This window comes from Schistocerca piceifrons, chromosome 4 (assembly GCF_021461385.2).
Source record: "Schistocerca piceifrons isolate TAMUIC-IGC-003096 chromosome 4, iqSchPice1.1, whole genome shotgun sequence".
Classification (NCBI taxonomy): domain Eukaryota; kingdom Metazoa; phylum Arthropoda; class Insecta; order Orthoptera; family Acrididae; genus Schistocerca; species Schistocerca piceifrons.
In genome coordinates this window covers 361,451,533-361,466,545 of record NC_060141.1, presented here as the reverse complement: position 1 = coordinate 361,466,545, position 15,013 = coordinate 361,451,533, and the positions used below count along the sequence as shown (strand labels likewise).

General features: G+C 39.8%; 1 protein-coding gene across 1 annotated transcript in view; it reads right to left on the bottom strand.

The window, feature by feature from the left end:
* The window catches only part of LOC124794951, a 461,391-nt gene that overhangs the window by 247,434 nt on the left and 198,944 nt on the right, over positions 1-15,013 (bottom strand). Inside the window, exons 11-14 of the mRNA XM_047258666.1 lie at positions 11,438-11,620; positions 8,101-8,232; positions 7,776-7,958; positions 1,008-1,139 (exon numbers count right to left, since the gene is read on the bottom strand). Of these exons, the coding sequence (XP_047114622.1) occupies positions 1,008-1,139; positions 7,776-7,958; positions 8,101-8,232; positions 11,438-11,620 (630 nt within the window). The remainder of the gene's footprint in view (positions 1-1,007; positions 1,140-7,775; positions 7,959-8,100; positions 8,233-11,437; positions 11,621-15,013) is intronic.

The window sequence follows — 15,013 nt, the reverse complement described above, 5'->3', positions numbered from 1 at the left end:
TTATGGGGGCAATATGGTGCAGTACCAGGAATGACAGAAAAAAAGTTAAGATACACAATTTTGGCACTGTTTTGCAAGGGTTCATGTCAATCATCATTGTAGAATGGTGCCCAAACCACTGTGAAATATAGGAAATAGTATAATTTATTCCAAAATGCATTACAAACAAACAAACGAAAAGAGTGTAGCGATTGTGAAGTCCACAATCTTCCTCATGATGCTCAGCACAATGATGGCAGAATAGTCTTCGCCTGCAATTTATCATAACCACAGACAATTCTATAAATGCATGAGATTTCTGCCATTACTAAAAAAATGTGTGTTCCATACTCCAGAAGAGGGCAAGTGCAACTAGCCAATCACTCATGCATCTATCTCCCCACTTCTTCACCTTCCAATTTAAAGCTGTCATTATCACTTTCGGTTTGTCTCTAATTTGACCGAAATAAGGTATCTGTCACGCTGCAAGAAGAAAGTTAAACAGCTTGTGGTTAACAAAGATGAGAATTACCCAAATGGAAGAACAAAATCATTCTGAGAAGAGAGGGAAGACAAATCAGTGAACTAGGGTCCAATGGAGGACAAAATCGAAAGAGAAAATATGATGCAATGGGTGGATGTAAAATGGTAGCATGAAGTCACTTGTTTCCCCCTTTGTGCTTGTATGACTAACTGATAAGCAAATCCAATAACAGTTAAATGCATCAGTACACGATATTTTGTGCCATAGACACAAATCTGAAACATCTTTTATATACATGACTATGATCTTGAAATATATTTTCATGGCATGGACATAAACATATTGAATTATTCCCAGAACTTCTCAATACTTAAACTAGAATATCACATTTTATGCATGATGGCTGGAAGTTTTCATTAAAACTGAAAGAAAAGATAACTTAAAAATTACAATATAAAAATGCACTTGCAAACCCAAAAGGGATCACATTTTTAAAACATAACTTCTACACATACCTAAAACTTCAGTGGTAAAGAATACTTACTAAAGTAAACTACGACATATTCGTGCTCTTCAATGAGATCAGTCAATATTTCATCAGTAACTTCCTCAATTGTGGCTGTATTCTTTTGCTCAATTAGCCAGGCCAAAACCTCTTCTTCATTCAAGAGATCTCCTGTGTTCATAAAAGAAAAATACATTTTAACACAAACAAACAAGAACATAATCTGCTGCAGATTTAAAAAAAAGCAAACATGATATCCACAATTAAAAGCTTAAGGAATTGATTATAAATGAGTAATGAAAAAATTGAGCAATTGAAAACTGCATCAGTGATCCTTAATCATACTGAGGCAACAGATGAGAATGGAACTTCTTTGGAAAAAGTTTTACATTACTGTTATTCCTGGTCAAGAGTACTGGTACATTGAAAAATTTTAAAAAATTTAATTTTACATAATGTAAATGTAAATTACAGTGAAAATCAATGAACCTGAAATCGAAAAGTTGTTTAGTTGAGTAGATAAAAAATCTACTCACCAAGTGACGGCAGAAAACAACTTAAAAGAGGGTTGTAATAAGTCAAGCTTTCGGAGCCAGTAGCTCCTTCTTCAAGCAGAACAGATGAGGAGGAAGGTGTTACCACCAGAAACTGCAATGTTTAGCTTCTGCCTGAAAGAGCCACTGGGTCCAAAAGCTTGCCTAATTATGACCCTCTTTTAAATGTGTGTTCTGCTGCCACTCAGTGAGTAGGTTTTTTATCCATCCAATTAAATTATTTTGCCAAAAATATATTGTTTTCATTTTTATACAAATGAAGTTGAACGCACAATTGGATTTCAGTCTACTATCATAGTGCCACAACCACTTTATGGGCAAATCTGTGAAAATATGTAAAGGAGTAGTGAAGCAGCCACTGTTAGTTGGCAAGTGTGTGATGTTGTCATTTTGGTTATAGCCACTCATCTGTTGAATTACAGCAAAATGGGCTAGATTTACTTGGGTGAAACCTGTCAGCACAACAATAATGTGCAGTTCTTGCAGTAGAGGCAATGGGATTTCTCCTCTAGTGGATTTCAGTGGTGTTGCAGAGTATGTAATTGGAAACAGCACATTGACATAATACACACGCTGCAATCATTTTTGTACCAGTTTCGTCTGCAGCCTAGCAGTCTATCAAGACATGGAGGCTACATCAGAAGAGGAGATCACATCGAGCCACCAGCAGTAGCCATGAGTGGGTCTCCACTGCAGTACCAGCTTCCTGCACTTTTTCCTCCTAGCAGACTTGCCACAGTGCTACAGGCATTCCAGGTCCACTCCAGCAACACACTGCCCGAAGGGGCAGTGTTTGCATCCCATGCATGGCAGGCACCTTCTGCCACTGCATGCACTCCGAAAACCACTGGGATACTCTCATCCACCACAGAGTTAGCTATCACAGAAAATCCCTCAATCATCTCTGTATGCCACTGAGTCAGGTGTTTGTGGTGCGACTCACGTAATGAGGTCACATGCCAGAACTTAGCGCAGACATCGGAAGAGTGGGGCACGGATGTTGCAGCCAGCTGGCTGGACAGTGGCTGTCACCTTGTGGACCAACCAGCTTTTTTCATGTGGAATGGGGGCATGGTTGCACCCCCCATCATAGCAGCATCAATTTATGAGTGGAAAATAAACACTAATTTTGACAGCTGCATCTCTCTGGGCCTTCACCAGCCTGCTACCCTGCCTCAGCCCTCTGCAGCCTCCATCCTAAAATCATAGCCAACATCAAAGCCCCAGGGTTGGCTATAATTGGTGTCAAAAGTGGACATTCTGGAGAAGGATTCATGCACAGATGGGGCTGTTGATAAAATATCAATATATTGATATTTCCTCCAAAAGATATTGATATATGTATTGGCAATATTTTCCCCCCGATATATCAATATCAAAATTTTTATATTACACTTTTTTTCACAATTTTCAGTAAATATTTGAAGTTGGTCTTTCGAAATTGTAGTAGTAAATAATTTTACTGTGTGAAGGAATCTTACTACTTTTTCAGCTTTCGTCATGTCCAATCTCTCTTTTTGAGTGGGGGAGGGGGGGGGGGGGGGAGGAGGGATTTTGGTGGTGTCAATGGAATAACAATGTTTCAGATGTGAAGAAATAAAACAGAAGTTGCGTTAAAAAACAATTCTGCAACTAGTGTGATACTTCTTCACACTGGCACTCTTCAAAAACAGTTGCTGAAAATGATGCAAAAATCTGAATGACAAGACTGGTCTTTATGGTCAGGGTACACTTGTGAGGGGAAATGCTGATGTAATCAGCACTCGGCGTTACCAACAGAAACTGCAACATTTAGCTTCACCATGTAGTTTCTACACTACAACTGCTATGTCACTGGTGTTAGCAGAAATGAAAAAATAGGGAAGTCGACATGAAGTATTCCAGACAAATCCAATATGCGACGAAACCAAATGATGGACCCATCAGACACCTTTTGTTGTGCTGCTTACACGCAGTTAGCATTTTTAGCAAAATGGTTATTGGCAAGCGTGTATGCGCATCATTTTCCTTTCAATTCTCACTCTAAGGAGGATAGGCTGGTTGTTAGCTTGTTGATGTACAGAGCATTTAATAATAAATCAATACTTACATCTACAACTCAAAAACTGGCAGTATACTTACAATGTGCAGCTGATATTTTTATTGGCAGGTACGTCAGTATTTTTTCCATCGATATTTCAACACTTCTTTTTTTTATACTTCGAGAGCCAATAATGATATTTTTTTAAATCATCGATACATCGGATTCCTGATATTTTTAAAAACATCAACAGCCCTAGTGTTAACCATGAGCACCCATGGCTGTCACTGACGTAGGAGTATTGTTGGAGTATGAAGACTTGTTTTTTCCTTGAAGTTCACTGCCAGCAATGCCCATTACTCAGCACAAAATTATCACCAATGTACTAGAAACCATATGGAATACATAGGTATTTATGACCAATTGTGGAGGAATTTATCAAGTGTCAGTTGGCTGATGCCATAATAGAAGAGAGCAATAGTGCATGAGGGGGGGGAGGGCAGCAAGGATTGTTGTCATGTCTAAGTCTACAGTTCTAAGAAGAACATATTCTGCTGTGATTACCGCTTTCTGAATAGCAAGACAGTGAATACTCAACACCATAGAGACCATTGATATCTTTGGGCAGTGCAGTGCTGGTACTTCTCTATAACAGATTTAGGAAGCGGATACCATCAGTTAAGATGGATTTAAGAAGGAGATACCTTCAGTTAAGAGGTGGTTTCAGAGGACCAACTGAAGACAGCCTTCTCAGTGCCCGGGGGTCATTATCAGTATTGGAGGATGCCTTTTAGGTTGAAGAATGTTCCTGCAGTGTTTCAGAGATTGTTGGATGCAGTACTGAGGGTACTGAAGCCTTGCCAGTGTCTGGTCTACCTCGACAGTATAAATTTATTCTCATAAGACTGGAGGAACATAGGCAACAGCTGAGAGAAATATTTAAGAGGCATACCTAATGTTATGTAAGGAAAAGTGTCATTTTTCTTCAGAGGAACTAGGTTACCTGGGGCATGTGATCAGCAAGGATGGGACGACAATGGATCCAAGACTGGTACAGGCAGTAGAAGATTTCCCAGTTCTGAAATCGAGCAAAGAGCTACAATCGTTTTTGGGAATCTAGAACTATGTAGGAGGTTTGTGAGGGGAATTGTTGATGAAGTGTGACTGCTCACACAGCTGTTGAAGAAAGTTGCAAATATTGGGTAGACAAAGGAATGTCAGGGCACATTCAAACAGTTGAAAAAAGTTTTAATGTCATGTTGAGATTTATTTTTTCTGGATTTTCAAAAGGAGTTTATGCTATCTTGTGCTGCATATAACTATGCTTTGGTGTGTGTCCCGAGTCAAGAGATCAACACAGAGGAGCATCCCGTAACTTATGCATCGAGACAAAGAGCCAGAAAAAACTATTTGATCACAGAGAAAGAAATGCTTAACCTCCTATACTAAGTCGTATATTTTTGGTGTTACCTTTACGAGTACAAAATGAAAGTAGTGACTGACCATGCCACACTAAAATGGTTATTGGTGCTAAAAGGCAAGCCTAGCAGACCAACAAAATGGGCATTAATGCACAGTGAGTTCGACTACAAAGTGGTGCACAAGCCAAGGAGGAAACACAGAATTGCAGATGCTTTGAGCATAAAGATAATAATAATACATGTACCAGATCATGGCCTTGCTGATTGGCAACAGTGCAGAACACTGGCAGTGAATGCAAAGTATACAAGATGCAACTGCAGTCTGGTATGTGAGATGATCTGTTGTGTACAGTAAATAAATAGGTTAGGGCCATAGGCAGAGTTGCCTTCTAAGTTGAGGAACAAGTCCTGAGAGAGGCACATGATCGTGTGTCGTCTGGTCATGGAGGGTGCAACAAACAGAAGGTTGTTTGAGAGATATTGATGGAAGGGAGAAGTGGATAAGTATGAGGAATTCTGTGCAGAGAGCGGACTTGAACCATAAATGAATACCATTACAAAGACTGCATCGGAACTGTTCAAAATGATTGAGGAGTATGTGATAGGGCCATTTAACAGGACTCCACTAGGTAACTGTTTTGTGTTGACAATATTAAATCAATTTTTGTCAATAATAAATCAATTTTCTCAGTATGTGGAGCTGATTGCTATAGCAAACCATCAAGCAGTTACAGTCATACAAGCAATGGTCAACATTTGGTTTCTTAATTTTGGCATGCCAAAGATAATAATTACAGATCAAGGGACAAATTTTATATCAGACTTGATAAAGACTTTTACACGTGAAGAAACAACAGGGAACCAGTTCACTCCATGTACAGTCAAACAGAAAGATGCAATGGGTGCCTTACATGATTGGATGGACATTTGGGTACTATGTGAACTCACAACACTGTGACTGGGAAACAAATCTCTCATTTGCCGTGTTGATGTACAATTCAAAGGTTTACAATACACTGGGTTCTCTCTGTACAAGATAGCATGTGGAACGAAAGTGTCATTGCTATTTGATACAATTAAGGGAAGAAGAGGCAAGAAAAGTCAGTCTGTGATTTCATGAGAACAGTGACAGCAGTACGGAAACAGGTACAGAAGGCAGGCAAAAAGGCACTGGAGAGACAAGAGGAATCTGTGAAATGCATGGGAAGCTTATCACATTATAGACTAGGGCAGTGGGTAATGTCATCCAGCTCTTACACATCAAAGGGTAAGACTAAGAAATTTGTCAAGGTAGCAAGGACCTTACCATGTGACTGAGCCTACATCACCAGACAATGTTAGGCTACAGTTGCCAATGTGGTTAACAACAGTGCATGCTGAATGCTTGCGACTGTTTTGAGGTGCTATGGAGTCAATCCTAAGAATATTAAGAACAGACATGAAAAGGCGCAAAGAAGGAGGAGCAGAGAAATGGGCATGAGACTGTGGATGCACCTGGTTGGGAGATGTCATATGCATTGAAGTCAAGGAAGAGACAAGAGGTATTTTTGTTGAGCTTGTTGGTAATTGTTTCGGGGATTATTTGCAAGGTGTTAGGGGGTAATATCATAAGAAGAAAGCAGTAAGTTCTTGTGTTAAAGTAAGGGTTCTGTTAATTTTTTTTTTTTTTGTATGTGAGTGCTGACCAGTGGTAGCAGCTTTGATGGGGAGGGAAGATAATGGCAGTCACTGTTTTTGGGTTGTTGTGCACCTTGGATGAGGACAGAAGGGATGCTAGTTGCAGCAGCGCAGCACCTCTTCATTTGGGGCGGAGTGAGAGCAGTGCAGAATCAGCATCTGGAAGGAAGAAGTTATTTTTTCTAAACGAGAAGATGTGGTTACCAGCCATCAATGGACACTGAGTCTAGTTTTTAATGCATGGGAACTCCAGAATGAAGTGAGGAAGCTGGCATAGCTATTTTCTGGGCTTCAGGAACACAATGCAACAAGTAGTGGAGGTGGTACCACCTTCATTACATCTGCGGAAGAGGGGTTGTATAGACACTGGAGGGGGGATTTTGAAGACTGTGTTTGGAACAAAACATGTCAGAAGCATTCTGGTCCAAGCTGCTGGAGATGGCAGTCACGTGTGCGTGAGGTGTGTTTCCTTGTATGAATGAATGTATGTGGACTGTGGCTGAAAGCTAATGTGAAAGTGTCTTAATTGTGCCTGTCTGCAATTTAATGTGTCATCCTTAAGTAAGCAGCAATCTACCTTTTCCTTACAGTGTACATATTGTTTTCGTTATGTTGATATGATGAACACAACAATGGATGCCATGTGTCAACTTCACCTGCAGAATATTTTTGTGTTCCAAATGTTTTATTGAAACTGGTAAACCGGAATACCATATTTTCACAAAATGCTTATTTTTGATGGTTCATCACCAGCAGGAATTCATCCAAGGTTGCTGAATGGTTATGAGGGATCTGCTGCTTCATTTTCAGCAGTTAAGATTTTACTTCTATTGAAAATGATCCATGTGGAAGATATCCCAAAACTGCATCATCACTCAGATGATCAGTAGTTGAAAGTTTATTAAATAGCTTTCACCATTGACATATAATGAAAAAGAGAATTTGCATTTCATATGAAGAAATGCCTGTATAAGTTATCTTATGTTCAATTTACTCATTTATCTATAATGATTTTTTACAATGTTTTATTTTATTATTACTCTGTACTATAATTTAAATTACATCAACAGGTAACACAAAGGATTTATGCATCAACTTGTTCATTATATATCATTTTAAATGCACAAAATTTTACCTTCATACAGTGCAGGTATTTTGTCTTCAAAGTACACAAGAGTTGGCAAGTGATCAATGCCATATTCCTTTGCTTCAGCATCATTGTCAATACGCACAATCACAATTCCTTCTCTGTCAAGATCATCATCAATATTCTCCAGTTCATTGAGGATTCTGATATCCTGCTTGTCATCTTTGTCATCTATAAAACAGAGAAGTATACTTGCAAGAGGCTCAACTCCGGCTTATGTTTTCTGACTTACTACAGATGCATGTCTAATTTTGTTAATGTGTAAAATTATAAAAACATCAGTTAAACAAATGGGTATCGTTGAGATACCTACAAAACAGAACTGCAAGATATGGCCTTTTCTCAATAAGAATTTCCAACATTTCATCTGTGATTTCAGGAATTTCATGATGCCTTTTTTGGTGCAACAACCATCCAAGAAGTTCCTCTTCACGTGTGAGATCACCTAAAAAAGTAACAAATATTAATTTTAGTTACAGTATTGTGCTGCTGTCCACAAATATTTTACTACCAAGTATGGGAAAACTGTAAACAACTGTGCTAACTCATCCATAAAAATCTATATCTGTTTTATGCACATAATAGTAAACAATAGTTTGTAATGACATTTATTTCTTGATTATACCAGATACATACTTTTTAAACAGTTCTACATTCATGGGTAGTTTAAACTTTCTTTACATGTCCTCCTGTCCTTCAGACCCATAGCACCAGCCACAAATTAAGAAGTCCTTTCGCAATATGACATCCCTGTTGCAATAACAGTTATATGTACTAAAAAGCAGAAAAAATTCTTTCATTGTGTCTTTGGTATTTTCCCCTCCTTACATCAATTTTTTTTCCAGGAGTAGATACATTAATATAAATATAATAGAGGGAAACATTCCACGTGGTAAAAATATATCTAAAAACAAAGATGATGTGACTTACCGAACGAAAGCGCTGGCAGGTCGATAGACACACAAACAAACACAAACATACATACAAAATTCTAGCTTTCACAACAAACGGTTGCTTCGTCAGGAAAGAGGCAAGGAGAGGGAAAGATGAAAGGAAGTGGGTTTTAAGGGAGAGGGTAAGGAGTCATTCCAATCCCGGGAGCGGAAAGACTTACCTTAGGGGAAAAAAGGACGGGTATACGCTCGCACACACACACATATCCATCCACACATATACAGACACAAGCAGACATATTTGAAGACAAAGAGTTTGGGCAGAGATGTCAGTGCAGAGGCAAAGATGATGTTGAATGACAGGTGAGGTATGAGTGGCGACAACTTGAAATTAGCGGAGATTGAGGCCTGGTGGGTAACGGGAAGAGAGGATACATTGAAGAGCAAGTCCCCATCTCCGGAGTTCGGATAGGTTGGTGCTGGTAGGAAGTATCCAGATAACCCGGATGGTGTAACCCTGTGCCAAGATGTGCTGGCCGTGCACCAAGGCATGTTTAGCCACAGGGTGATCCTCATTACCAACAAACACTGTCTGCCTGTGTCCATTCATGCGAATGGACCGTTTGTTGCTGGTCATTCCCACATAGAATGCATCACAGTGTAGGCAGGTCAGTTGGTAAGTCCCGTGGGTGCTTTCACATGTGGCTCTGCCTTTGATCGTGTACACCTTCCGGGTTACAGGACTGGAGTAGGTGGTGGTGGGAGGGTGCATGGGACAGGTTTTACACCGGAGGGGGTTACAAGGATAGGAGCCAGAGGGTAGGGAAGGTGGTTTCGGGATTTTATAGGGATGAACTAACAGGTTACGAAGGTTAGGTGAATGGCAGAAAGACACTCTTGGTGGAGTGAGGAGGATTTCATGAAGGATGGATCTCATTTCAGGGCAGGATTTCAGGAAGTCGTATCCCTGCTGGAGAGCCACATTCAGAGTCTGGTCCAGTCCCGGAAAGTATCCTGTCACAAGTGGGGCACTTTTGTGGTTCTTCTGTGGGGGATTCTGGGTTTGAGGGGATGAGGAAGTGGCTCTGGTTATTTGCTTCTGTACCAGGTCGGGAGGGTAGTTGCGGGATGCAAAAGCTGTTGTCAGGTTGTTGGTGTAACAGTTCATACACCATGAACACCATGAACACCACGAACCATTATATCCTCTCTTCCCGTTACCCACCAGGCCTCAATCTCCGCTAATTTCAAGTTGTCGCCACTCATACCTCACCTGTCATTCAACATCATCTTTGCCTCTGCACTGACATCTCTGCCCAAACTCTTTGTCTTCAAATATGTCTGCTTGTGTCTTTATATGTGTGGATGGATATGTGTGTGTGTGCGAGTGTATACCCGTCCTTTTTTCCCCTAAGGTAAGTCTTTCTGCTCCTGGGATTGGAATGACTCCTTACCCTCTCCCTTAAAACCCACTTCCTTTCATCTTTCCCTCTCCTTGCCTCTTTCCTGACGAAGCAACCATTTGTTGCGAAAGCTAGAATTTTGTATGTATGTTTGTGTTTGTGTGTCTATCGACCTGCCAGCGCTTTCGTTCGGTAAGTCACATCATCTTTGTTTTTAGATATACATTAATATAAAAGAAGATAAAACTTTGAATGATATATCTTCTGATTATGGAGTTCTCATAACTGGTAGTTTCCTTTATAATGGATCAATAATTGCGATGGTAGCTGAGAAAAAAGTCGCTAACATCTGGGATCAAATTATCTTGTGCAAGGAAAAGAGACCCTTGCCAAAGGGATCATATCCATTTGGAAAACATAGGTGCATGACCTGCCCAATCTGACCACTCATCACAGGTTTATCATATCCCACCAGAGGCAGTGCCATCTGCGACAGCAGTCACATCATATAACAACTCGACTGCAATTACTGCACAGCTGTCTACCAAAATGAATGGCCACTACCAAACTGAGGCCAAGAACAAAATCGATTAGCCAGTGGCACAATATGCAGCTGAGCAGAACATGTTTAAGTTCAATGGCTGCTTCACAATGAGGGCCATCTGGATCCTTCCCTCCAGCACCAGTAACCCATTACCCCAAAACCTTCTACCAAACAGTTTTCTCTTCCCCTGTCCTGTTACCTCCTCCAAATCCATGCCTCCATATCACCTTAATCATATGCCACACCTCACTGGCTCCAGTACCTGCATTTCTCATGTATAGCTTGTGCCCCTGCCATGCCTCCCTCCTGCATTCCTAGCTAGTGAACCTGCTGCCTCCCTCCAAGCTACTAGCTACCCATCCCCATCCCCTCTTCCTACCTCTCACCTCTCTTTCCCTTTCCCTTCCCTCACCCCATCTGACAAAAACACCTCACCCCACCCTAGTAAATGTGCCAAAATGCAATGCCAGCACTGTATGACCAGCTGGCAAAACATACGTCACAGGTGTGTATGTGTGTGTGCGTGTGCATGTTTATATGTGCCAGTCGATAAGTTGGCGCTTCTGCTAAACAGTGAGTGGTCTCCTTTCCTCCTAAATTATTTACAGTCTGCCAGAACTTACTTTATTAAAATTTATATTTGAACCTTACTGTAATACATGTTAAAACTAGTGGCGGGGTGTTTTCATAATACTATCATGATAATACCAAAATAAAAATAACAACAGAAGAGACAATTCTCTTTGTTTTATTTGCTGTTAGAGAATGGAAAAGACAAGAAACATTTATTGTAAAATAGCAATTTCTTACCTTCATAAACATGTGGAATTCCCTTTTCAAAAAAGACAATTGTGGGAAGCGTATCTATGCCGTATTCCTTTGCTTCTTCATCATTATCAATTTTCACAAATGCAATATTGTTTTGATCACATTCATCATCAATATTCTCCAACTCTTGCAACACTTTCTGGCTTTTCTTTTGATCCTTATCATCTAAATGATAGGAAAGAAACACACACACAAATAATCAGAAGCAAGAATAAATGGGTCAAAAGTTGTAAGAGGATGATGAAGACATAGGTTACAAATTTATAAAGTTAGTGGAGTAATATGGATGATGGGGTACGGTAATAAACATTGGAAAAACATAGTATGTGGTCACAGTAGCAGAAAGACGTAACTCAAAAAAAAAAAAGAATAGAATTATTACAAATACTATCTCATATAAGTATTTGACCATCACATTGTCAGTAGATGAAAGGTATATTCAATGTGTACAGAATAAAATAAAGAATTCAGATGTCATAAATAAGCAGCTGCACCCAGTATTATGGAATGACAGAATCTCTGAAGAAGCAAGTGTATAAGATTTTTATGGAAAGCACTAACAAGGGAATGATCCAATAACATGTTGAAATGCACTCTGAAATTCTTTATGCAGGAAGAGCACAACAAAAGAAAAGCACTGTCTAAATTTTAGCCGCTAAGATGCACAGCAAGCACTTTTAAAAAAAAAAAAAATGGTTGAAGTTACTTGTTTTTGTCACATGAAGAATCACTTATGACAGCAGTTTGTACAGCCCTTCCTGCTTGGCACATGATAGGCCATGACAAGAGAGCATAGTGGCACATAAAAGAACAGCTGACCATGCATTCGATAGATATGTATCCAGTAGAGCAGTTCACAATGGGAGGAACCTCCATGGTATAAAGTCACTGTAAATAAACTTCTAAAGAAACAGAGATTACTGCATAACAGGTGTAAAACGAAGCACAGGGCTATAGATACAGAGATGCTGAATGAAACGCATTTGGTTGTCAAGAGAGCAATGTGTGATGTCTTCAATGACTACCATAGCAGAATATTGTCAAATAACATTTCACAAAAATCCAGAGAAATTCTGGACATACGTAAAGACTGCTAATGGCACCAAAATTAGTGTCCAGTCCCTAGTCAGTGAGACAGTAACTGAAATTGAGTGTAGCAAAGCAAAATCTGAAATGTTGAAATCTGTTTTCAAATGTTCCTTTACAGAAGGAAACCCAGGAGAATTGCCCCAATTTAATCCTCATACCACTGAGAAGATGACTGAAGTAAGTACGTGTCAGTGATGTTGAGAAACAGCTAAAATTTAACAAAGCTCCAGGCACCAATGGATTCAATACTGAATTTGCAGCTGAGTTACCCCTCTTCTCACTATAACCTATTGTAGACTTCTCGAACAAAAAGCTGTGCCCAGTTCTTGGAGAAAGGCACAGATCATACTCGTCTATAAGAAGGGTAGTAGAACTGATCCATAAAACTATCATCCAATATCCTTGAAAATGATTTGTTGTAGAGTCTTAGAACATATTCTGAGCTCAAACACAATGAGGTATCTTGAACAGAATGACCTGCTCAATGCCAACCAGCATGGTTTCAAGAACATCAATTATGTGAAACCCAACTCACACTTTTCTCACATGCAATAATGAAACCATTCAATCAATACAACCAGGTAAATGCAGTGTTTCTTCATGGGCGAAAAGCACTTGAGTCAGTACCGCACCTACGCTTATTGTCGAAAGTATCATCACATGGGGTATCGAGAAATTTGTGACTGGATTGAGGACTTTTTGGTAGGGAGGACACAGAATGTTATCTTGGGTCTTGGATGGAAAGTCACTGTCAGATGTAGAAGTAACTTCAGGTGTGCCCCAGGGAAGTGTGTTGGGACCCTTGCTGTTCATGTTGTATATTAATGACCTTGAAGACAATATTAAAAGCAAAATCAGGCTTTTTGCAGATGATGAAGTACTATCTCAGAGAAGCTGCATAAATATTCAGTCAGATCAACATGGTGCAGAGATTGGCAACTTGCTCTAAATGTTCAGAAATGTAAAATTCTGCACTTCACAAAACGAATATGTGACTATAATATCAATAAGTCACTGCTGGAATTGGCCAAATACCTGGGTGTAACACTTTGTAGGGATATGAAATGGAATGATCACATAGGTTCAATCATGGATAAAGGAGTTGGAAGACTTTGGTTTATTTGCAGAATACTGGGGAAGTGCAATCAGTCTGCTAAAGAGATTGCTTACAAATCACTCATGTGCCCCACCCTAGAATATTGCTCAAGCGTGTGGGACCCATACCAGATAGGAATAACTGCAGATATTGGGCGTATGGAGAGAAGGGCAGCACGAATGGTCACAGACTCTTGAAGATAGACGTAAACTATCCTGAGAAAGTCTCTTAACAAAGTTTCACGAACTGGCTTTAAGTGATTACTCTAGGGACGTACTACAACTCGCTATGTATCACTCACATAGGGATGTTGAGGATAAGATTAGAATGATTACCGCATGCACATGGGTATTCAAACAATCATTCTTCCTGCACTCCATGCGTGAATGAAACAGGAAGAAACCCTAATAATTGGTACAATGGGACATACCCTCTGCAATGCACCTCACTGTGGTTTGCAGAGTACAAATGTAGTGCACTACAAATGTAGTCCTAATATCCAGAGTGACACATGTGGATTTGAAGCATCAAAACCATACAAAAAATGTCGTGTATCATTACTGCTTTGAATGAGAGACAGTTTGTATCAACACCTAAACTGTTGCATATGTAATTCTTAGAAAAGTGACAAGCAGAGAAACATAAATGAAGTCCGTGTTTAATGTTACATTACAGATGACCCCCATCAATTGTGACTTTAATTTATAGAAATGATATATTTCCAACTCATGCATCATTTTATAACATTCCTGTATTATAGCTCTTATGATAATTTTTAAATAATGTATATCTTAGTTAAGTATGGAACAGTTCTGTCTTTATTCCCCATAGTCATACAATAAAGTGGAGTGTCATTTGAATGACGAAAAAAAAAAAATTACGAGGGCGGTTAAGAAAGTAACCTCCGATTGGTCACAGTGCGGGTTGTGGGGGGAGTAGCGACGCCATCTGTGCGTTCACGCACTCAACAGGTCAGTCGGCATCAAGCCGTGGTCGAGTGAACGTCGTACCTGCGCTAGTTTAGTTTTTGTGGCAGTTTGAAATGTGTGCTGCAATAGAAAACCCCGCCAAATGTGAAATGCGTGCTGTCATAAGGTTTTTTACAGCCAAAGGATATTCTGCAGCAGCTATTCATCATGAGCTTTGTGCCGTGCACGGACAAAGAGTTATGAGTGAAGGAGTTGTCCATGAATGGGTACGTTTATTTAAAAGTGGACGAGAAAACGTTCATGATGAAGAGAGGAGTGGTAGACCATCATTGGTGACTGACAAACTCGTTCAGACAGTTGATGCAAAAGTTAGTGAAAATCGACGTTTCTCAACGTCGGAGTTGTTTACTGGTTTTCCACAGATTTCTAAGACTCTCTTGTACG